The following is a 21,378-nucleotide window of genomic DNA, read 5'->3' on the forward strand; positions in this document are numbered from 1 at the left end:
AGCCTCAGCAGAGGAAAACAGTAAAACATTTCTAATAAACGTGCCCTAACTCCCACCAGATGTTGGCCTTTGAGGAGCACAAGCGTAGATCCTGAAGTGGCAGCGTTTGAACGCCAGCCCCACACAGCTCCCAAATGCTGGTTTTTGTGACCCTCCCTCCCCTTCCAAGGCAGGTTTGGGCATTTGGTGCTGAGCAGGGTGAAGCCGAGCACCTCAGCTGGCAAGGGGCAGTGCCCCCAGCTGGAAATAGGCTGAGGGAGGGCGAATTTTCCCCTCCCTGGGAGGATGGTTGCTGTGACAGCCACGTCCCTCGCTGGCGTGGGCGCTGTGTTTCCAGCTCGTCTTTCTCCTCCTCCTCCTGGGGCTGCCTCTGCCGTTCATGGTGATTTGTTTTTCCTACTTGGCTCATTTCTAAAAACAAAGCTTTATTGTTGGAGACCACAGAAAGGTGGCTCTCCCTCCTTCACGCTGACAAATGCATGGCCAAAAATCACTTCCCTGCGTGAGCCCTGCTGCTGGAGACCTTACACCGGGGCCAGAAGGGCACATGGAGAGGATGCGGGGGCAGCAGCAGGCTTCAAAGCTCCCTGCTGCCAGCTGCCAGCCTCTTTTTGTGTGTGTTGGCTGCTGGGGGGTGCACGCTGCAGCACCTGCCCTGCGAGCAGAGAGAAATTTGGCCCTGGTGCCCTGCAGGCTCACCTGGAGCATCGGTGTGAGCCCAAACCTCCAGCCCTGACCTCCCTGCTCCTTCAGGAATCGGCTGGAACAGAGAATTTTATCCCATATTGCTCGCAAAGATTTGAGTTTTTCACTGTTTCACAGTAAAAAATTTCACACCTCTCCCCCCCAGCCCTTTCCCTGCTGGGAGAGGGGGGCACCCTCTGCCCTGCCTCGGGACAGTCCCCCGGGGGGCTGCTGGAGGCCCCACAAAGGGTTTGGGGAAAGGAGGAGGAACCGGCCCCGCGTTTCTCCTTGCTCCTGGATGTTGTCTCCTGGCTGCAGGCCTGCAGAGGCACCAAAACGGGGAAAATTCGGCTGCCCAAACTCTGCTCTCCGCCTCGCACCCTGCTGCCGGGAGGAGGATGAGTAATTTCGGGTGGCTCTGCCTGCCCAGCTTCCCAGCAGGGCTTTGGGTTTGTGTGTTTATTTTATTTTTTTTTTCCCCCCTCCTCATCCTAACGCGAAAGGTTAATTAGTGGCAAGCTCTACACGGCTAATTAAAGCCAGACGAGATCTTTCTTTGGCTCCTCGGAGCTGTCAGCCTTTTCCTCGCGCACCGCCGTCCCCGCTGACGCAGCGTGCGCTAATTAACTCCTGTGCCAGACCCGGGTAATTGGGCTGCCCTTGGGGTCGGGCACTGAACACCACAGCCTGACCCCCCCCTCTGTCCCCCCAACCCCCCCCATGCTCCGTGGGGGCTCCACGCGTGGGCTGGGGGCGCAGCAGGAGCCGGGAGTTGGGGGGGGGGCGCAGCGCTGTGCGCCCACCAGGGGACGCCCTAAGACCGGGTCGGTGCTGCGGGGACCCCGGACTCAGCACCTTAGGACTCAGCACCTCCAGGACCTGGCCCTTTTGGGACCCGAAAACCCCAAGATTTGGCACCCCGGGAGATGAACGCCCCTGGAAATGGGTGCCTGGGAGCGGGCACCCCCGAACCTGGCACCCCCAAACCTGGCACCTCCACGTCCCCTGGGACACGAACACCCCCTGGGAACACATCCTGCTACCTGGCATCCCAAAACCCAGCATCCCAAGACCCAAGCACCCCCAAAACCTGAGCACCCCGGGTCTGCCACCCCATGGCACGAGCACCCCTGGCTCCAGCCACCCCACCGCACGGCCACCTCTGGCACTCGGGACCCCCGGCGCATCCCCAGGATGCTTTGACCCCCAGGGACCCGGCTTCCACTCCTGGAGGATGCCCGGCCACAGCTCGGGGAGGAGGAGGACGGTGCTTTCACAGCTCCCAAAACCACTGGGAAGGCTTGAGAGGGGCGATGAGTTGCTGATATCCCCGGGAGCGCAGCGCGAGGGCAAATGGAGCGCAGGTGGTGAAGGTCAGGGAGGTGGATGGAGTCTGCCGCCGCCAGCATCAGCTCTCTCTAAATTATTTAATAAGCGGCTCGCCTGCCAGCCTGATGTGTTTCCTTCCCCGCAGCCCCAGCGAGGCAGGGAGGGGACGTGCCTGCTTCTTGCTCCACCACCCTGTGCTCTGTCCCGCTGTCCAGCCCGCTGGTTGCAGTGGTCCTGGGTGCTCCCTGGTGCAAACTGGGGGAGACTGGAGTGGAAATCTTGTTGTAAAATGCTCTAAATTTATATTTGAAGTCACCTCAGCCCTCGTGTCTCACCTCTCTGCAGCGTTTTTCTCAGTGCTGGCTTCTCCACAGGGCTTTTTTGCCTTTTCTCATCCCCTATCCCTCACCTCCAGGAATGGGAATTAATCCAGGATGTTCCCCCTGCAGCCACAGTGCCTGGTGTGACCCCACTGATCCCACCTCGTTCCCCTAACACCTGAGCCATCCCTTTTCCAGTGACCTCATTACCTGCTCCTGTGCGTTCAGCCCACCCTGGCTCCCTGCACATTAGGGGGTGGTTTGGCACCAGGTGCCCCCCCCCCGTCCCCAAATCCTGCTGGGGGAAGGAGCCCCCGTGATCTCCTGCTGTACCAGCAGGGCTGGCGCTGCCTGGCTCAGCCCCTGGCTGCAGCTGCTAATTAAAAACAAACGAGGAGGGGACGGATGGCAAGCGATGCACTCCATCGCTGCGCCCGAGCCACTTGATTTAAGAGCGCTGCGACTCGCTCGGATGAGTAATGTGGAAATTAAATTTTCTGCGCCTCTGGGAGGGAGAGATCTTGGCCACGATTCCTGCTCCTTCCAGAGCACCTCGCTCGCTGCCTTGAGGTGCTGGAAATGGGAAATGCAGCCCCGCGGGGACCCTTCCCTAACGCGTTTATTTCATCCACGGCCACATCTTGGATCGAGCTGGTTCACCGGGGGGGGGGGGGAGAAGGTGCCAAATTGGCCCGCGCCCCGCTTGGTTCCTGACACCAGGGCAGCTGGAGGCAATCAGCGAGCGGGGGGAGCCTTTTCAGCCTTTTCCTCTCCAAAACAAGCAGCTACAGCAGCGAGAGGGGGGAAATTGGCTGGGAGCAGGCAGCCAGCTCGGAGCCAGGCGGCGAGGCTGTGCCGTGCAGTTGCACAGCTCCGGCTCCTGCTTTGTTTTCTCTAATTGCACAGCCAGGCCTCCAGGGCACAGCCTGTTTCCAGCCGTGCCTTGGGACAAAGCCTGGTGCTGCGGGGCTGGGACTGGGACGTGCTGACCCAGGAACAGCGGGGAGGGCGTCCTTGGAAGGGGGACCCGGCTGGTTCGGGTTTTGCTGGGTGCCCAGCGAGCTGGTGCAGAGCCCCTGGGCAACCCCAGCTCCTTTTGCATCTGCTGCCTCGCCCGGGGCACCGAGGTGGAATTATAGGGTCAGGCTTTGCCTGCCAGGCTCTAATCTCCCCCATATGAGGGAAGGAAGGCGCAGGGATCGTTCTGCAGGGGTGCACGCCGAGCGGCTTCACCACCCTCAATTACAGATCCCGCGGTTCTGCGGGGTGTAATGACCAAAAAAACCTCCTTTTTGGTGCATTCAGTGCTCGGGTTTGGGCACTGCAGCTGACGAGCTCTGGGAAGGGGACGTGAGGGGGGACAGTGGGGCTGCAGCTGGTGCCCCCAGTACCGTGGAGGTGTCACAGATGTGCTGGCAGCGGGACCCCACCGCACGGGGCTGTCGCCAGCACCCGGCCAGAGCAGCTGTGGCTTTCCCCAGCCAAATCCCCGTGTCCTTGGGGGACAGAGGAGCCACCATCAGCCAGCTCTGCACCCCCACGGCGCTGCAGACCCCGCGCTGCATTTTTGCAGGTGCCCTTTGGGTGCCTCCGAGGGTCCCCAGGGATGCCAAGGCACCTCCCCGGCCCCAAATCGGCACCGAGGGCACGGCAGCTCCCTGCCATGGCCAGCCCCTGCTCACAGCTTCCCCCAGCCCATGATGGGGTCGGACGAGAGGATTTCCAAGCTCCCTTTTGACCTCTGAAATGATCATTCATGATTCTGCGATGCCCTTTGATGGATGCATTTCGCCCTCCTGGTTCAGTGCCCGCTGCCAATTTCCCCTCTCCTCCAGCTGGAGACGTGCGCAGGGCCAGCAGCTGTAACCAAATCTGCAGCTTTAACCAAAACGATCTTGGGTTTTACCAAAAATTCGCTGTGAGTTTGGCAGCTGGGGAGGACCCTGCTCCATGGGCTCTGGCCAGCTTCCAAAACTCCAAGACAGGGCAAGGGCAAGGGACGAAAGAGGGGCCGAAAACAGCACCCGAAGGTGAGAGGAGGGGAACAAAGCCTGTCCTGAAGCCCTGCAGTAGCCTTGAGGCTGCTGACGTGCTGATAAGCAGGTGTTGTTTGCCTGCGCTCTGGAGCAAGCCCATTTTATCTCTTCCTTGTTCCAGCTGGGGAGAAAACGCCCGGCAGTTTTGCTGTAATCCGGCACGGGCCCGCCAGGCCTGTTTTTTTTTTTTTTTTTTTTTTAATTTATTGTTTATTAATTTATTTTCTTATATATATATTTTTTTTCTTTATTCCTGCAGCACCTGGAGACCTCCGGGAGGTGCCAGCAGGATCAATCCCAGCTGGGACCGCAGCCCCCCACCCCTCTCCCCAAACCCCTCCCAGCAGCACTGGTGGCTCCGTGCAGGACCAGCCGAGGTGAGAGGTGTAAAATCGGGGCGTGGGCGCTGAGAAAACCTGGCTGGCACCCACCCCAAGCCACTTGTGCTGAAGGAGCCAGATTCCAAGCTGATTTCAGCTGTTTTATTAGCAGGGCGATAGCAGCTGTGAGTTCAGGGGCCTCGGCCACTCGCAGGGTGTTTTTTATTTTTTTATTTTTTTATTTTTTTATTTTTTTTATTTTTTGCCTTTCCATAACTAACTGTAGATCCCCTTCTTTTATTGCCAGTGCCCTGTAGTGCTGCTGATGGCACCAGACCCTCAGCAGCTCCTCTGGATCGACATTAAACTTACACCAAATCGCGCTGTGCGCTACAGTGCGGACGCTCGGCTGCGTTTTCCTCTCCTAACCATGGAGGCAGTGGGAATTGCAGCACCATTAATTCCTCCCCCTGCCTCCCGTGAATATCCACAGGCTCTCCCCTCGCCCTGTGCAGCGGGTCGGAGGCTGCTGCAGCCCCGTCCCCTTTTTGTAGGGGCTCGGTGGTCGCGGCGAGGCTGGGAACGAGCTGGAGCAGCCTGCGACCAGGCTCTCAGGGTGGGAAACTGCTGCTGAGCGGGCAATGAAGGTTATTAAATGTCAGGGAGAAATAAAATCCCCTTTTTTTATTATTCTCCTCCCCCCTGAAATGGTTTGGAAGCGTTTTGTGCTGCAGCGGGAGATGAGGACTGGGGCACGGCACAGCGATGAGGGACCCACAGCAGAGCCGTGGGGGTGCTGGGGCATCACCTCTGGGGTTGTGGGGGGGGGGAAAGCAGCACCGTGGGGTCTGGCCACGGCCCAGGGACCTGCAAAGAGAGGGTGAAATGCTCGTGGTGCCCTCCAAGCGGGCAGCTGGCTCGGGGATGTGCCTGGGAGCTGCTGGAGGTCACCTCCTTGGTGGCACAGGGCTGGCACCCGGCGTTGGCACCTCCTCGGTGGCACAAGGATGGTTCCCGGTGGTGGCACCTCCTCGGTGGTGGCACAGGGCTGGCTCCTGGTGTCACCTCCTCGGTGGCACAGGGCTGGCTCCTGGCGTTATCAGGGCGCAGGGGTGCTGGTGGTGGCACACAGCCCTTTGGGGAGCTCCCGGCCATGGCGCACGGTGCCTTGCGTCGGGGCTGGCACCCGTGGAGATGGAAAAACATCGGTGGGGGCTTCATCACCAGCTCACCTGGATTGTTTTCTGCTTTAACAGCGTAGCTTTAATTCCTCGCTGTGGCCATAAATGCTTGCAAACCCGTCCCTGGGATGGGATGGCTTCATCCGCCCCAGGAGCGAGCTGGAGTGCACAGGGCATCTCTTTTTGCCATCACGCAGGGATTAAAGGTAAAAAGCAACCCCCTGGAGCAGCCCTGGGGTCCCACCCATCCTACCTTGTGCTGGGAGGGAACACGGGGTGCCAGCCTGTGCCCTACAGGGTGAGAGCGGGTGCAGGATGGTGAAAATGGGCACATATAAAGTGTTTTGGATCTGCTCGCCTCGCCGCTTGCTCTACCACCCGCAGCGTTTGCCCCCCTGTGCCACCACCTCGTTGCCTTCTTGCAAACACCTCCTTTTGCAGCAAGGATCACGACGTTTGGGATTTCCTCCTGGGTGCGGGGACAGTCACTTGGTCACCCCCTGGGTTTTGGGTGACACGGAGCTGCCCTGGGTGCCTGCAGGGTGGCTTTGGAGCCTGCTGTGCCCCCTCCAGGGTGATTGTGGCACCGGAGGCGCTCTCCCCGTGCTTTAGCAGATGGCTCCAGCACCAGTTGTTGCCCCCAAAGGCTGTGCTCATGAATTCCTTGCTGGGCTGTTGCCTGCTGTGGGGCAGAGCTCTGCACAAACAGCCCCGCCGCTGCTGGCTGCTGGCACGGGAACAGGGCTGAGACCCACCAAAGGGCTTCAGGAGCGCACCGCCGAGGTGGCTCTGGGGGCACCATGCAAAACGATGTTGGTTTGCATCAATTTGGTGAATGTGAAGGAATCGTCACCCCCAAAAGCTGGATACGGGGCTCAAAAAGTGGCTGCTGTCCCTGTCCCCGTCCCCATCCCATCGCCGAGGGCTGCAGGAGCTGGAGGCGAAGCCGCCCTCCTTGGCTCCTGGAGTTAATTTAATTGCTGCTCTCTCTTCTTGGTTATAGTGCTCATGAGTATGGAAGCTCTTAATGCAGAACAATTAGGGATGCAGTTCCCTGCGGATGGAGCAATTTCCTGTTTTGCTTTTTTTTTTTGTTCTGTATCCAAAACCAGAGGACTGGCTGCATCTTGTGCCGAAGCCAGGGCCTCCTGAGCTCCTCGGAGATGGGAAACGCAGACAAAAAACGAGCACGTTTTCACAGAAACGGCACATCAGAGACCCCACACTCGTGGGCGCTTGCACTCAGAGCACAGCTGAGCTCTGTTTGCTGGGAAATATCAAAGTGTGATAAAAAAAATAGCCTGTCCATAGCCCTCTCCACCGCACTGCCAGCTTTGAGCCACCTCGGTCACCTTCCCCTCGGTGCCGCGGCTGCCAGCGGTGTCCAGGGGGACACAAAGTGCCCGTGGCGTGCCCAAACACCCCGGGGCTTTGCAGCCAGCTCCCGGGGAGCCTCCCTGCCTCCTGCCCAGCCCCGTGACGCCGCGGCTCGGGGAGCTGAGCTGGCGCTCGCCGCCGCGACCTTTGCGCTCTGCGCTCCCGCGGCTCCCCTGGGTTTGCTCCTCGCCGTGCTCCTGCGATTCGTGTTGGAAGTGGCCGGGCTTTACCAACAGCTCTGGCTGCTCTCCCCTGCTGGGGCACGAATTTTGGGTGCCCTGCGGGTGATGGGGAGGCTGCGGGGTGGTCGCAACATCTCCGCCCTGCCTCGTGTGCGCCTGGCGCGGCGCTGAGCCCTCCCGACGCACGTGGTGCACGAGGGGGTCGGGAGCTGAGAGGGCCCCGGGGGACTTGTGGGGGCTTTTTCCTGCGTAAAGAAGGCAGCGGTGAGGATGGTGCATCTCTGACAGCCCGCTGCTGGTTCCACGTGGAGGTAAGTGGTGATGTGGCCGTGCCCCTTGCAGCCACAGATTTCCATCCCCACGGCAGCGGAGCGCAGCGCGCCGAGGCACCTGCATTCCCCCAGCCCTGTGTGAGCAGCAGGAAGCTCCGTGGTGGTGGTGATTCAGCCAGGAATAAGGAAACGAGAGGGATTTCCCAAGCGCTGTGCAAACAGGGGCGTTCAGCAGGGCAGGGCCCGGCTCTCCGCCACCAGCAGAGATTGGATTAGGAGGGATTTGCAGAGGGCCAGCCTGGCAGGATGGCTTCCTTGGGCGTTTAGCAGCCAGCTCACAACCGTGTGGGGCGTTTTATGGTGTTTGTTGGGTTTTGTAGGACTGGGTTTGCAGGGCTCTGGGTTGACAGCCCCTCCTGGGGGTGCTCCTGGGCTGGGGACGGAGGGGACACAGCCGCCGCGGCGCTGCGTGGCCCTGGGAGGGTGCCGAGGGAAAGGGCATGGACGTGTGCGAGGAACCCGGCAGCCTCCTCACCCTGCAAATCCGAAGCAAATCCCTTCGCCCGTGAAATCTTGAAGGTGAGCTGGAAGCGGGGCTCAGACGGCCGTGTAGTGCTGTGGGATTTTCTCCATGCACACTAATTTCATGCCACGTGCTTCTATCCCGCTGGATATGGGCACGGCCCCGGATCAGGGGCTGCCCCTCTTCTATGGGGCTCAGCTCACAGCTTGGGGTCAGCGCTGGCCCCGTGGTGTTTGCCTGCAGGGCTGGATTTGGGGTTTTTTGTGCAGCCCTCGGGCAGCACGGATGCTGTCGGTGCCAGCTCGCTGCGCTCCTCCCCGCGCTTCCTCCGGCCCCAATGTTCCCTTGCAGCAGGATTTTGCATCACATCCTGCCCCGAAACCTCGGCTCCTTTCCGGAGCTGTCGCCACCTTCCCCTGCGCTTTGTGCCATGTCCTCGAGGGTGGCAGCGGGGCTCGCCCAAGGGCCCCTTCCCCGAAACGGAGAGGTTCTTCCCCTCCTCTCCGCTCCTTTCCCTCCTGCTGCCGGAGCCTCACCGTGCCGTGATGTGCCCGGGAAGGGAAATGGGGCCGTGTTTTTACACGCCGCCTGCAATTTCCGAAGGCAGAGTTAATTATAATCATCGCCCTCAGCGGACCGCTAATTAGCGATGCTCTCGGCTTGCTGCTGAGCTCTGAATTTTGTCCCGGCCCCGTGGTCTCCGCTGGGGGGATGATCCTTATTTTGCTGCCCCCCCAAAAATAGGGGATGCTTTAATTCATTGCAGGCAGGTGATGGGGTCTCAAAGTGAAGGCTGAGAAGTTTTAGGGTGTGGGAATCCCCCCCCCTCTGCAGGGTTTTTCGCATCTCTTTACATTGAAGACCCCCCCCGTGCTGTGAGCACCCCAAAATTGCCACCTGGGCACGTAACGCCCCACCAGGGACCCCCCTCCCAAGGGTCCCACATCGCCTGTTCCCTGTCCCCCACCCCTCACCGGGGATTTTCCCCCCCCCCCGGTCCTTGGGGCAGATGCCAGGAGGGGTCGGGGGGAGCGGGGCTGGGTCACTGAGCGTGGGCAGGGGCAGGCAGGGGGGGACCCCAACCCCACAGGGCTCCAGCCTCATCCCACCTCAAGCTGCTTTTCCCCCGGTTCCTCCCCTTTTCCTTTTCTCCCCCTGCCTCCAATTTTTATATTTAGCATTTAGGTAGCTCGCAGCCCTCAGGAGTGGCTTGAAAAATGGGGGGGGGGGGGCTCAAAAAACAGCTGAAGGGGATGGAAAGGGTTGGGAAATCCCTCCTCGATGGGGAGGATTTTATATTTATACGCTCCATTTTTTGGATAGCTGCGTGAATGGAGAACCTGGGGGGGGCGAGCAGCGTGGGGGGGTCCTGTTTGTAGGGTGCCCCCCTTAGGGCACGGGGAGGGGGCTGGGGTGGCTGTGGGGGAGCCGTGAACCGTGGCGAAATTGCACAAAGGGCTCTTCCTTCCCTCCTTCCTTCCTTCCTCGCTTCCTTCCTCTTCCTCCCAGCCGGCGCCGCAGCAGCCGCTGCGCTGTGTGCGTGCCTGCGTGGGCAGCCGGGGGGGGGGAGAGAGAATGGGGACGGGGACGGGGATGGGGACAGGGACAGGGCATGCGTGAGCCCCTCGGGCCCCGCATCGTGCCCAAGGTGCCCACCACGCCGATGCTGCTCGCCCTGGGCGATGTGACGCTGCTCCTGGGCGCAGGTAAAGCGATTTTTTTTGGGGGGGAGGATACGAGCTGGGGTGGGGGCAGCTCTGCCGAGACCCCCTGCGAGGACAGGCCTTGTTGGGGTGATGTGATGAGGGTTTAAGCCATCCTGGTCCCCCGTCGTATGCCGGGTGAGGGGCTGGAAATGGGGGTTGTGGGGTGGATGGCTCCGTTTTGGGGTGGATGGCTCTGTTTTGGGGCTCCTTGGGGTGTGTGTGCATGAGGGGGGGGGATGTCCTGGGTGCCCTTTTTATGGGGTAAAAGCTGTGCTGTGATGAGTTAGAGCTGGAGCCGCTGCTGGGCACAAAAAGCTGCTTTAGGTGCAAGGCTGGGCTGCTCAGGAGACATTTAATTCTCCCCCGAAGCATCAAAGCCCCGGGGAGCTGCCGCCTGGTGCCCGGAGGCAGCGGGGCGAGCGGGGATTTTGGGGTCCCTGGGGCATTTTGGGGTCCCAGGCTGAGCGAGGAGGTTTTGGGGAGCGAGGTGCAAAAAGGGAGCCCAGCAAAGGGGCTGGGCAAGGAGCAGGAGCCCAGCCAGTGGGGCAAGGACACGGCAGGATTAAACCCCGATAACACAGCCCCTGTCCTTGCTGCTGGCACGGGGAGCCGAGCTTGGGGCGGGGGAGTTTGGGCTCCGGTGAGTCCCAGGTTTGTTTCAGCGAGGAGGGGGCTGCGCCTGGAAATAACCCCGGGGCCAATTTGGGAGGAGACCCCCAGATTTATGGCATTTGCGGGGCATTTTGCGGTTTGCTTGGGGCCGCGGGGGGGTGAGCGGGGCTGAGCAGGACCGACCAGTTCCCAGGAGGAAACAGGACGTTCCCTTACAGCACCAGGAGCGAAGCTTTTTGGCCACGGTGTCTTTGTGCAGCCCAGCTGGGACACCCAGTTTTGGGACACCCAGTTTTGGGACACCCTAATGCAGGACACCCCCCTGGGACTCCCCATTTTGGCTTCCAGCTGGGCTCGGGGTGTGCTGCGGGGGGCATCTGGGACCCTAATGCAGGTCCCCGATGGGCTGCAGCGTGGAAAAGTGCCAGGGCTGAGCAGTGCCAAAAAAATTTCCTCCTGTCTTTCCCCTTCCCCCCAGTGCGGGGTGCAGACGGGCTGGGGGTCCCCAGAGGCTTCCCGAGCTCCCTCATTGAGCTTTTGGGAGCAGGGGGACCCCAGGAACGCGATAATTAATAATAATAATAATAAAAAAACAGGAACAGGATAATTCCTGAGGGAAGCACCTCCTTCCAATTCCCCTGCCCCTTGCAGCCGGAGCAGATTAAATGCTCCTGAGCAGCCCCAAGGCCTCTTTTTATCCCTTCTGCTCCCCAAATCAAAGCAGTAATGGCTTTTTTAGGAGAGTGAGACCCCAGGCTGTGTGTGGCGGTGGTGGGAGCTGGGGTTTTGGTCCCTATTTTGGCTGTTTTCCTCCCAGATCCATTGCGCAGAGCAGGGGCAGCGCTGTGCACGGGGCGGCCTTTGGGCACCTTTGGGCTCCTGGAGCTCTTCTGGGGGGCTGGGAGAAGCAGGACGGGAGGAGACGTCTTTGGGGACAAAACAAGGCTCTGGACGACCTCTCGAGGAGGTCTCGGCTCCATCCGTGCAGAAAGGACGTTGCGGATGCCCCGGGAGGCCGGGCTGGGGGTGGATGGATGAGGCAGGCAAGCGGCCAGCTGGGTTTTTTTGGCAACGCAGCCTCCTGCCCGCTCTGCTGCCCCGGGAGGACGATGCTGCCGCTGGTTTGCTGCCTGCAGCAGTGTCCTTGCTGCTCCTCCTGGGTCCTGGGGCACGGGGACACCGGTGCCAACGTCAGGGAGGGTTGGAGAGCAGGGATTTGGGTTCTCCTGGCCCCGGGGGCTGGTAGCAGAGGCTGTGGCCAGCATCCCCTCGCCCCAAAGGGGCCGTGGAGAGGAGGGTGCTTCTGCAGGGATGAGGCTCCGGGGGTGATGACGAGCGTGTTTGCTGCCTGCTGGCTTGTGCCGGCCCAGTTTCCCCCATCAAGCCGGGAGATGTCACGTCCCAGAGGCTCATGTTGCCTCTTTTCTGGGCTAAAGGATGAAAAACCCTCCTGAAGGGTGCGGGGAGCACGTGAGCGCCACGGGGGATTTACCGTTTCTGTGGGATGGGGAGCAGCCCCCTCTGGCCACCCGGGGTGCCCCTGTCCTGTCCCTTACAGCTGCTGCTGGGCACCCCGGGGACCTGGGGGCTCCTCTCCCTCCTCCACGGTGCTGGTTCCTGGGGTCGTCCCCTCACTCTGGTCCTTCCCCTGTCCCTCAGATGCCCTGCGGTGACCCGTCCCCATCGGCGATGGCCCCCACACCCCGGTGAGGAACAAGAGGACGAGCACCCAGCTGATCCCCTGATCACCACCACCCCCCTGAGACCACCATGGAGGCCCCCCTGGACGTGCCCGTAGGGAACCTCATCGACTTCGACACCGAAACGCCCGCCCGTGCCCCCTCGGAGCCTTCTCCCGGGGATGTCCCCAGCGGCAACGGGCACGTGGGGGACGTGGCCGGGGAGGAGAGCGATGCCACCGAGTCCGCGGACAGCGACAACGAGGCGGGCGGCTCGCCAACGCGCTGGGGCGGCCGCCGCCGCTCGTCCTCCGCCGAGTCCTTCTCCTCCAGCCAGAGCACCGAGTCGGCCAGGGACGAGGCGACGGCCGAGCGCCGGGATTTCATGCGGCACTACGTGGAGAAAATCTTCTCCGGGGGGTGAGGGAGAAGGGGAACAGCCCCCCCGGGGGCTCCTCGCCGCGGCTCGGCGCACAGCGAGCGTGCAGAGCAGCGGGGGCGCTTGGCTCAGCTCGGGGGCTGAGCGGCTGTCTCTGCTGCTCAGCTTCTCCTCTGGCTGTCGTGGTTTTTTTCTTCTCCCTCCTCCCTTTTGGCGTGCCTCCTGCCAGGGGGGGAGAAAAGAGCAGCGTGAGCGGGAGGATGGCAAAAAGGATGTGCCCCGTGCCGGCCCCTTGTGTCGGGACGGTGCCAAAAGGGTGCTGGGTGGGAGCTGAGCCATCACCCTGCCGTGTGGGTGTGCCGGGCATGCCCTCAGCTCTGATGGCTTTTATTTCCCCTTTTTCCCGTTTCAGGGAGGATCTGGACCAGGAGGAGAAGGCCAGGTTTGGGGAGCTGTGCAGCGGCGAGGACGGGAAGGGCAGGGAATGGTTCGCGAGATACGTCAGCGCCCAGGTAAGGGGGCAGGGGAGCAGCGCGTGCCGGGGGGCTTGGGCAGAAAACTGAGTCCTGGGGGATCTGTCGGGGCCCTGGAGCTGTGTTTTTGGAGGGCAGGGACTCGGGGAAAGGGAGGACTTTCAGCGCAGAGTGAATAAATGCTCCCTCCCAAACCAAAGCCGAGGTGCACACCGCGGTGTCTGAGCTTTCCCACCTCCCTGCGCCGGGATTTGGGGGGCTGAAGCCGCCCGTGCCAAACCCAACCCCGCTTGTGCCCACAGCGCTGCAACTCCAAGTGCGTGTCGGAGCAGACCTTCTACCGCCTCATGCAGTCTTTCGCCCTCGTGCTCTTTGAGTAAGTCCCGGGGGGATTTTCGGCTTCGTTGTCATCCCTACCCCCGAGATCAGAGCCACCCGGTGCCATCGCTGGGTGTCCTCCTCAAATCTCCGCTCCAGGTGCCACCAGATGGACGACTTCAGCCCCGCCAAGAACCTGATGACCATGTGCTTCACCTACTTCTACATCGGTGAGGGGCACCCACGGGTGCCAAGTGCTTCGGGTGCGGGTGCCGAGCCTGCTGCCCCCTCTTTGGAGGTGGAGGCTGAGCCCCTGGTGGTGTTGCCCCCCCAGGGAAGAGCCACGCGCTGCCTCTGGAGGCCAAGGAGAAGCCCACGGGCAGCATCGACTCCTACCTGAGGTCGGCCAACAGCTGGCTGGCCGAGAAGAAGGACATCGCCGAGAGGCTGCTGAAAAACACCTCGGCCAGGACGGAGAACGTCAAGGGCTTCTTCGGGGGCCTGGAGACCAAGCTGAAGGGTCCCGCGGCCAGAAAAAGCCAGTGGGTACCCCCGGAGCGGGGAGGGGACCCGGAGAGGTGGAGGGACACCCAAAGTTGGGGTTGTGGTGGCCACGGGGAGGGGGTTTGGGGCATGGTCCCGTGGGTTTTTACGCTGCGCACTGGGCACCTGGTGGTTTGGGAGCCCCGCGTCCTCACGGGGATGGGGGTAGGTGGGTTCAGGGGGTGGTGGCACCGCTTTTGGGGTCTCCTGCGTGGTTTGGGTGCGGGGCTCTGCTCCTCTGGCTCCTTTTCTCGGGGGCTGACGCTGGTTTCTGTGCCGCAGCGAGGCTGAGGACAGGCCGAAGGAGAGGCTGAAGAAGACGGGTGAGTGGAGGCAGAGCCGCGGAACGGGGACAGCACCCCCGGAGCGAGGGCTGGAAGCTGTGGGGTGGGCAGGGGACGGAGCTGTCTGTCCCAGAGTGTCCCCAAAGGGGCTCCAAAGTGCCCCAGAACCCTCCTGGGACCATATCAGAGCTAACTCCTGCCCCCAAAACGCATCCAAGGGCTCCCAAACCGTGCCATTTGGCACCGAGGGGGGGACACGCGCGGTTTTATGGCGTGGTGGGGCAGTGGGTGCCACCCGGTGTGACTGCCTGTCCCCACAGTTTCCGTGCAGAGCCCGGAGGAGGAGAAGAAAGGGGAGAAGATCTACCTGTACATGCACCTCAAGCAGCAGCCCATCTGGTAAAACCGGGGCCAGCTGGCTCGTGCCCGCCTTTGCCCGTTTGCCCGCGGGATGGGCAGCGCGGGGTTTTCCCCCAAAACGGGGCCAAATTCGCCGGATTCGTTTCATCACCTCCCAGCCCTTGGGATGGGATGGGGATGGGGATGGGGATGGGGATGGGGATGGGATGGGATGGGATGGGATGGGATGGGATGGGATGGGATGGGATGGGATGGGATGGGATGGGATGGGATGGGATGGGATGGGATGGGATGGGGGGGAATTTAGGGGGAGGTGTGGGGTGGCCCCACTGATGCCTCGTCCCTCCCCGCAGGCACAACCTGCGCTTCTGGAACGCCGCCTTCTTCGACGCCGTGCACTGCGAGCGCAGGAAGCGCTCCCCCACCACCAGGTAGGACCCTCCCCACCAAAAAAAAACTAAGGATGGGGATGGGGAGGTTTTCCAGCTCGTTTTGCATCCTTTTTCCCCGAAGGAAGGCTTGGATAGCCCAGGCAGGGTTCAGCCTGCTGCGGCTCATCCTGCCAGCAGCTCCTGTGCCAAGGGAGGGGACGCCCTGGTCCTCACAGTGTCCCCAGGGGGGGCCGTGCAGGGGGCAGGCGTGGAGCACCCAGCGTTTTGGCAGCCCCTTTCCGAGCAGTGAAGGCAGCCCAGGGAGCAGCCAGCCCTCCTGCCCCCAGCCCCGACCACGACAACCCCTCGGGATGCTCGGCCGGCTCCATCTCTCTCCTCTTTTTTTTTTGCTTTCCTTCCCCAAACCGACCAGAAAAAAAAAAAAAAAAAAAAAAAAAAAAGAAGCTGTCGGGCAGCTGGAACCGCATTTGCTTCGATTAAGCCCCAAATTAGCAGCAGCAAATGTTTCTTTCTCAATTAATCCCAGGGCAGAGCCCGGTGACGGAAGGAGCCTTGGGAGAGCTCCCTGGGGAGCTCCGAGCACCTCGGGGGGGCTGAGAGGTGGTGGCAGCCCCCTGGAGAGGGGAACCGAGGCCATATGGCGAAATGGGGCTGGGGGTTGAGCCCCCAGGGGGCTGGCACCCTGCAGGTTGGGTTCGAGGTGCCAGGTTTGGTGTCTGGCCACGGCAAGGGGCCGCGGGGCGCTCGGCGGTGCCTTGGTGGCCGTGTCCTGCCCTGCAGGAGGTTTCTCCCCTGGGGAGGGAGGGCAGGGGCCGGGGTGGGAGGGAAGGCGACAGCACTAAACTCCTTTTTTTCTCTCTTTTTCCCCTCCCTCCGCCTCTAACCCCCTCTCTCCGTCTCTTCTTCTCCCCCTTTGCCCTGCGCCCGTCTCTCTTGCATGACCCGTAACACGCGACTTTTCTCGGCCCCGTTTCTGCTTCTGCTCCAGAGGGGACGCTGGGGAGGAAGAGGAGAAGAGGTGCGTGCCCGCCCGCATTTCTTCCTCGCTTTGCCTTCGCCCCAAACCCCTCCCCAGCCTGGCTGCTTTCTCCTGAACTCCGCTTTTTGGGAAGAAACCCGGCCCCATGCGAGATGTGCCACCGCAGCCGGGGACCCCCTGCTGCTGCTGGGGACCCCGGGGAGCTGCCACGGGAAGGGGGCTGTGTCCCGGGCAGGTTTGGGGCACGAAATGGGGAAAATCATCCCCCTGTGTGGGGAAATCTGCCCTCACTGCAGAGGAGGCTGCGCGGTGCCATCAGGAGCACGGCCTCCGGGGTGCAAAGCTCAGATCAGAGCCGGGCGCTGGGTGCTGGGATCGGGGTGCCTGCAGCAGCTGATCCCAAAGCGAAGGGCTCCGGGCCATGGCAGCAGCAGGAGGGTGAGGGCAGGGGGTTGGCCACGTGCCGAAGGCGTGCACAGGAGCTGGGTGGCTCCGAATTTGCTTGGATGAAGCCTGGGGAGCCGCGGTGCCGCTGGGGGCGAGCGAGGCTGAGCCCTGCCAGCCCGGTGGGTGCGAGCCCAGGGCACATCCCGGGGGTCTCCTGGGCAGGAGCTGGCAGGGGGCAACCCCTGAGGGGGCTGAGAGGCTTCCCTGGGCCAGCACAGCAAAAAAAAAAAAAAACAAAAAAAAAAACCAACACAAAACAAAACATAAAAAGGCAGGAAAAAAAGTTTCAGACCTGCTTCTTCTGCGAGCGGGCCAGTGAGATCTGTGAAGTTCCTCTGCCAGATCTCAAAGCCCCTCAATCTGATTCTTCTGCTTTCTTTAAGCCTCCAGAGCTGAATTTGATTTATTTTTATTTTTTATTTGCTGTTGTTAGCTTTATCTCGGAGAAACTACTTTAAAAAGATCATTTAAAACATCTAATATGCGCTTCCAGAGCCGTCCCAACACCCGGCTCAGCCCCTGTGACCAAAGGCTCGGCTCAGCAGCTTTCTGAGGCCGGGGTTGGGCTGGCTTTGGTGGCAGGCTCCCCTCTGGGTGAATTTCTCATCCTTTTCCAGTTTCAGCAACAAAATTTTGCTCGATCTCCCCTATCCCTCTCCCGGGGGCCGTTCCCACCTGGCAGCACCTCGGTCCCGCTCAGCATGCGCTCCTGCTCGGTCCGCTCCTGCTCTCCTCCTCCTCCGCCTCCTCCTCCTCCTCCTCCGCCTCCTCCTCCTCCTCCTCTTCCTCCACATTTATATATTTCTTCTGCCCTGTTTCTCCTTGCCTTTCCTCTTTTCCCTGCCTGTCCCCTCACCTGATGTCTCGGGGGGGGGCTGGCTTCCCCCTGGAGCTGGGCTTTCCCTAGGGCGCATGCACTGCGCTGTGCCGGCACCGCCTGAGCCCCGCCGCGGTGCCCCTGCTGCCCTGCTCAGCATGATTTTCTGCCCCAGAGCCCCCCCAGCGGGACCCCCGTCCTTTCAAACCCCCCCTTTTCTTTAAGGAGATGATGCTCCGGGTGCGTTTGCCGGGGGGCGCGGCAGAGCTGGGGCACCCTCGAGGATTTGGGGCTGTGCTGTGATTTGGGGACCTGGCTTCAGCTGCTGAGCGGGGATGGGATGGGGACAGGTACGAGGGGTACAAAAACCCTCCTGCAGCACTGCAGAGGGGTGGGGGGGTTTGGGGAGCAGCTTTTTGGGGCGCTCTGGGAGCTGGAAACCCCACGGCACCGGGGGGAGAGGTGCTGCAGGTGGGGCTGCTCCAGCATTTTGGCCCCCTGCTCACCCTCCCATCCCAAAATGAAGGCACCACAAGCGCGACGCGAGCTCGGTGCTGGAGTGGCCGTGCTATTTCCTTGCTGAAGAGGACCTCGTCCCCGGGTACCTCTTTTTTTGCCCCAAAATAACAGGTTGGGTGGAGGCGTGCGCACCTGAGCCCATCCAGCACGGGGCGCGCTCCGGCAGCCAGCGGGCCCGGAGGTGTCCCCGTGCCCTTGGTGACATGGAGAGGGGGATGCAGGGGATTTGGGGGGGGACGGTGGTGCCAAAGGGTCTCGTTCCTTGCAGGGAGAAGTGGTGCCACATGACGCAGGAGGAGCGGGACGACAGCCTGCGCTTCAACGAGAACATCACCTTCGGGCAGCTGGGGTGAGCGGGGCGCGGGGACAGCACCGTGGGTCCTTGCCAAGGGTGGTGGGACACTGTGTCCCCCCCGGGGACATCCCGTGTGGTGGGGAAATGCGCAGAGCATCCTCGGTGCTCCTTGCTGGGACATTTGCTCCTGCCCTTTGCGTTGCTGCGCGCCCGAGCATCATCATCCGGCAGCCGGGGAGGAAGAGGAGGGTGGCGGGGAGGGAAGGAGGGATGGAGGGAGGGAGGAAGGGCAGCCTGGCCCTGCCCTCGCCGAGCATCTCCACCCTTCCTCAGCACCTTCATCCACAACATGCTGGCGTTCGGCCTCAACAAGAAGCTCTGCAGCGACTTCCTCAAGAAGCAGGCGACGATCGGCAACTTGGACGAAGGTAGGGGTGGGATTTAGGGCGGGGGGGGGGGGGGGGACACTCCCCTGGCCTCGCTGGGACGCTCCGGCACCACCCCAACTCCTCTTTCCTTCTCCTCCCCAGAGCAATACAAGCTGCTGAGCGACCACATCGAGCAGATGGCCACCGAGTAGCCGCCCGGCCGGCACGGCACAGCGGCAACGAGACGGCGGCCGGAGCAGTTGGGGAGAAAAAGGGGCCCCGAATAAATCTGGGCTGCTCGGGGGTCGCGCGCGCGCTCACAGAGCTGCCCCCCACCTGCATGACCACCCGCCAACCCTTAGAGCTGCGCCGTGGGCAGCCCGTAGAAGTAGGAGCCCAAACAGCCCCCGTCCCTCGCCGGAGCCTCCCGCGTCTGTTTTCGGAGCAGGCGGACCCCAGAAGCGGGGTTTTTGTCGGGTAAAAACAAGCGGACAAAGGGAGGAACAAACAGACAAAACCTAAAAAAAAAAAAAATAATACAAGAGAGAAAGCAAGACGAAAAAGGAAGCGGCTGCTGCAGCCCCCCTGTGCCCGGGGACTTTATTGCTGTGTCCTCAGCCCCCTCCAAAACCCTTTTTGGGGGCTTCAGTCCTCGTAGCAGCGGGGTCTGGAGCAAAATGTTGTGGGGTGAGGAGCTGCTGAATGCGTTTGCTGCTCGGTGCCTTCATGAGGCTGGTGTGGACGGTGGAAAATCTGGAGGATGCGAGCCTCCTGCATCCCCCCGCAGAGAGGCACCAGGTTGGCAGCACCTGGTTCCAGGGGGCTGTTAAAGGAATTAAGGGTTTTTGGGCACTTGAGGGGCTTTTTGTCCAGGGATTTGGGGTGCGGGGCACTGCAGGAGGGGCTGCTCGGGGTGGGCAGGAGGTCGTGCTGCGCTGCGCAGCGGGGTGGCACTGGTGGCTTCCCTCGCTGTGTAAGGTTCCCTGGGAGATGTGGGGAAACTTTTCTCTTGGGAAAACCACCCTACAATCTTTATATGGCCCTGTGCGTGGAGAGAAACCAGCATTTGTGCCACACCACCAGCCTCCACCCGCAGGACACCAGCCATGGCCTCAGGCACGAGCGCAGGGCGAGGGGGCAGCGGTGCTCGGGGCCAGGCTGTTTGGGGGGGCACAAGCAGCAGCTGGGGGGTTCCCTGTAGGGTTTTTCCGCACAGATTTTCTGTGATTGCTTTTCCCTTCACCCCACACCCTGCTGTGACCTCCAGCACCGCGGCAGCCGAGGGCTTGTGGTGTTTCCTTGAGGGCTGAGCCAACAGCCCCGCACCGGCTGCGCCTCCCCTGACCCTTTCCCTTCCCCATCACACCCGGAATAGCCTTTGGGATCGCCGCACCCCAAAGAGCCCTGTCCATACACGTCTCCTGCTCTGCTCCGCTGACTGCAGCTGCCTGGTATGCAGCCCGGCAGGTTCTGCCCAGCGCCTCCTTGGCACGGCTGCTGCGGGCAGTTCGGGGACGCGGCCACAGCGCCGCTTCGCTCCGGGCATCCTGAGCTTGGGCTCACCCCAAAACTGCCCTCAAACATTGGGGTCCCACAGGAATGGGTTTCAAGGGGTTGGTGGTGCAGGTTTCCCCGTGCTGTGTCCTGTAGGAGCAGGGTTTTTCCCCGTAGCTCTGTGTCTCCAGTGGCATTTCCTTGCCCTCACCGGGGTGCAGCGAGGGGGCTGCGGTTTGATTTTCCCTGCTGGGAGTTTGGAGCTTTGGCACCCGTAATTATGGGGCTGGGCTCTGCTCCGTGCTGGGTCTGAGGCAGGATCAGTCCCAGCGCTGCTTTCCCTGGTTTTCTGGCCGTCCCCAGCCCCAGGACCTGGGCAGGGATCCCCAGAAGGGTGTTTGTAGGGTGACCGCTGCCCCGGGGTTTGCACTTTGCGCCTGATGGAGAGGAGAGGTGGGGGCGCGTCTCCACTCGGGTCTCCCCTCAGTCCCTCTGTGTTTATTTTTTTTTTTTTCCGATGTAAAAAAAAAGTTCAGCAGTGAAAAATATATTATTTGCATGTGTATTTTTCTAATAAATAAATAAATAAATAAGATATTCTCCCCCCCCCCCCCGCCCCCAAGACCATAAACCCGTCAAGACCCCCTCGCTCCTGGGTGCCTGCAGGCTCTGGGTTTATTGATTTACCCGAGACATTTCAAGGCTGGGGGTGGAGTGGGGTGACGTCCTTAAACCCATCCCAACTGGGATGGTGTGAAAAATAATGGGGTGAGAGGGAAACTGGGATAAATTGCCCCAAATTGTCCTTGCTCAGCCCTGAGCTTTAATCCTCCGGCTCCTCTCCCCACCTCCGCACGGTCCCGGCTGCCTTCCCCAGCTCGGCTTCTCCCTTTTGATGACCCAAAAGGTCATTTTCTCATTTTTTAATAGAGAAAAACTGACTCACCTTTTCGGGCACCGTCAGCGTTCGCCCTGCAGCCAGCTGGGCGCGCGGAGGAGATTGGATTTTTATTTCCTTCTCCCCCTCGCGCTCAATCTCTGCCAGTCGCCGCTGATCTGGCGCAGGAGCTGGGATCCTGCTGGGGCCCCGGGGCGTTTGATTTCGCTGTATTTAAAAATCAATTACTCAGTATTATCTTATTAAAGGAAAAAAAAGAAGATCCCTTTGATTAACGAGCTGGGGCACCCTCCGGCCTGAGCTAGGAGCCCCCGTCCCTTCGGGTCTCTGTAGGGCCACGCTGCCCTTTTCCAGTCTTTTATTTGGGGTTTTCCTTGGGAGAACACGGGCGGAGGCTGATTTTGGGGAAAAGCCGAGGCCGTGGCGTGGCCCGTGACAGCTGTATCGCATCCCTACTAAAGCAGTTAAAAATCCTTCTATGAGAACACTGCCTGGGAGCTTTAACTCCTCGTAACAGAGGGGATTCGAGGTGGGGGTGGCTGTAAAAGCACCCCCAAGCTGGCTGGATTTACGGCTCTTCAATCCCCCTTT

General features: G+C 61.2%; 1 protein-coding gene and 1 long non-coding RNA gene across 7 annotated transcripts; both read left to right on the plus strand.

Annotated features, from left to right (window-relative positions):
• The first annotated feature begins 2,737 nt into the window (after positions 1–2,737).
• Positions 2,738–5,390, plus strand: LOC137861970 (uncharacterized). Of its 3 annotated transcripts, none has more exons than XR_011099962.1 (3): positions 2,738–2,903; positions 4,629–4,746; positions 4,997–5,390. It is a non-coding gene; the product is annotated as an uncharacterized lncRNA (long non-coding RNA). The 3 variants fall into 3 exon arrangements; XR_011099963.1 differs by lacking the exon at positions 2,738–2,903 and adding an exon at positions 3,142–4,363; XR_011099961.1 differs by lacking the exon at positions 2,738–2,903 and adding an exon at positions 4,442–4,519.
• A 2,024-nt stretch (positions 5,391–7,414) lies between these two features.
• On the plus strand, positions 7,415–20,437 carry KIAA0513 (KIAA0513 ortholog). 4 transcript variants are annotated; one of them, XM_068693427.1, is made up of 13 exons: positions 7,415–7,740; positions 12,202–12,641; positions 13,013–13,112; positions 13,376–13,449; positions 13,551–13,621; positions 13,726–13,933; positions 14,217–14,257; positions 14,539–14,617; positions 14,932–15,009; positions 15,959–15,988; positions 18,001–18,081; positions 18,361–18,455; positions 18,558–20,437. In XM_068693427.1, the coding sequence occupies exons 2-13, from the start codon at positions 12,313–12,315 to the stop codon at positions 18,605–18,607; spliced, it is 1,236 nt and encodes a 411-aa protein (XP_068549528.1). In that variant the 5' UTR covers positions 7,415–7,740; positions 12,202–12,312; the 3' UTR covers positions 18,608–20,437. The 4 variants fall into 4 exon arrangements, with proteins under 4 accessions (XP_068549528.1, XP_068549529.1, XP_068549527.1 ...); XM_068693428.1 differs by lacking the exon at positions 7,415–7,740 and adding an exon at positions 8,103–8,280; XM_068693426.1 differs by lacking the exon at positions 7,415–7,740 and adding an exon at positions 9,707–9,930.
• Positions 20,438–21,378: the final 941 nt, after the last annotated feature.

The sequence above is a fragment of the Anas acuta genome, chromosome 10 (assembly GCF_963932015.1).
Source record: "Anas acuta chromosome 10, bAnaAcu1.1, whole genome shotgun sequence".
Classification (NCBI taxonomy): Eukaryota; Metazoa; Chordata; class Aves; order Anseriformes; family Anatidae; genus Anas; species Anas acuta.

Excerpts from the sequence above, each read along its gene's own strand:
- KIAA0513 (XM_068693427.1), top strand. The coding sequence starts at position 12,313 with ATGGAGGCCCCCCTGGACGTGCCCGTAGGGAACCTCATCGACTTCGAC. Across the intron at positions 14,258-14,538 it reads GGAGAGGCTGAAGAAGACGG|TTTCCGTGCAGAGCCCGGAG; the intron begins GTGAGTGGAGGC and ends CTGTCCCCACAG. Across the intron at positions 18,456-18,557 it reads GATCGGCAACTTGGACGAAG|AGCAATACAAGCTGCTGAGC; the intron begins GTAGGGGTGGGA and ends TCTCCTCCCCAG.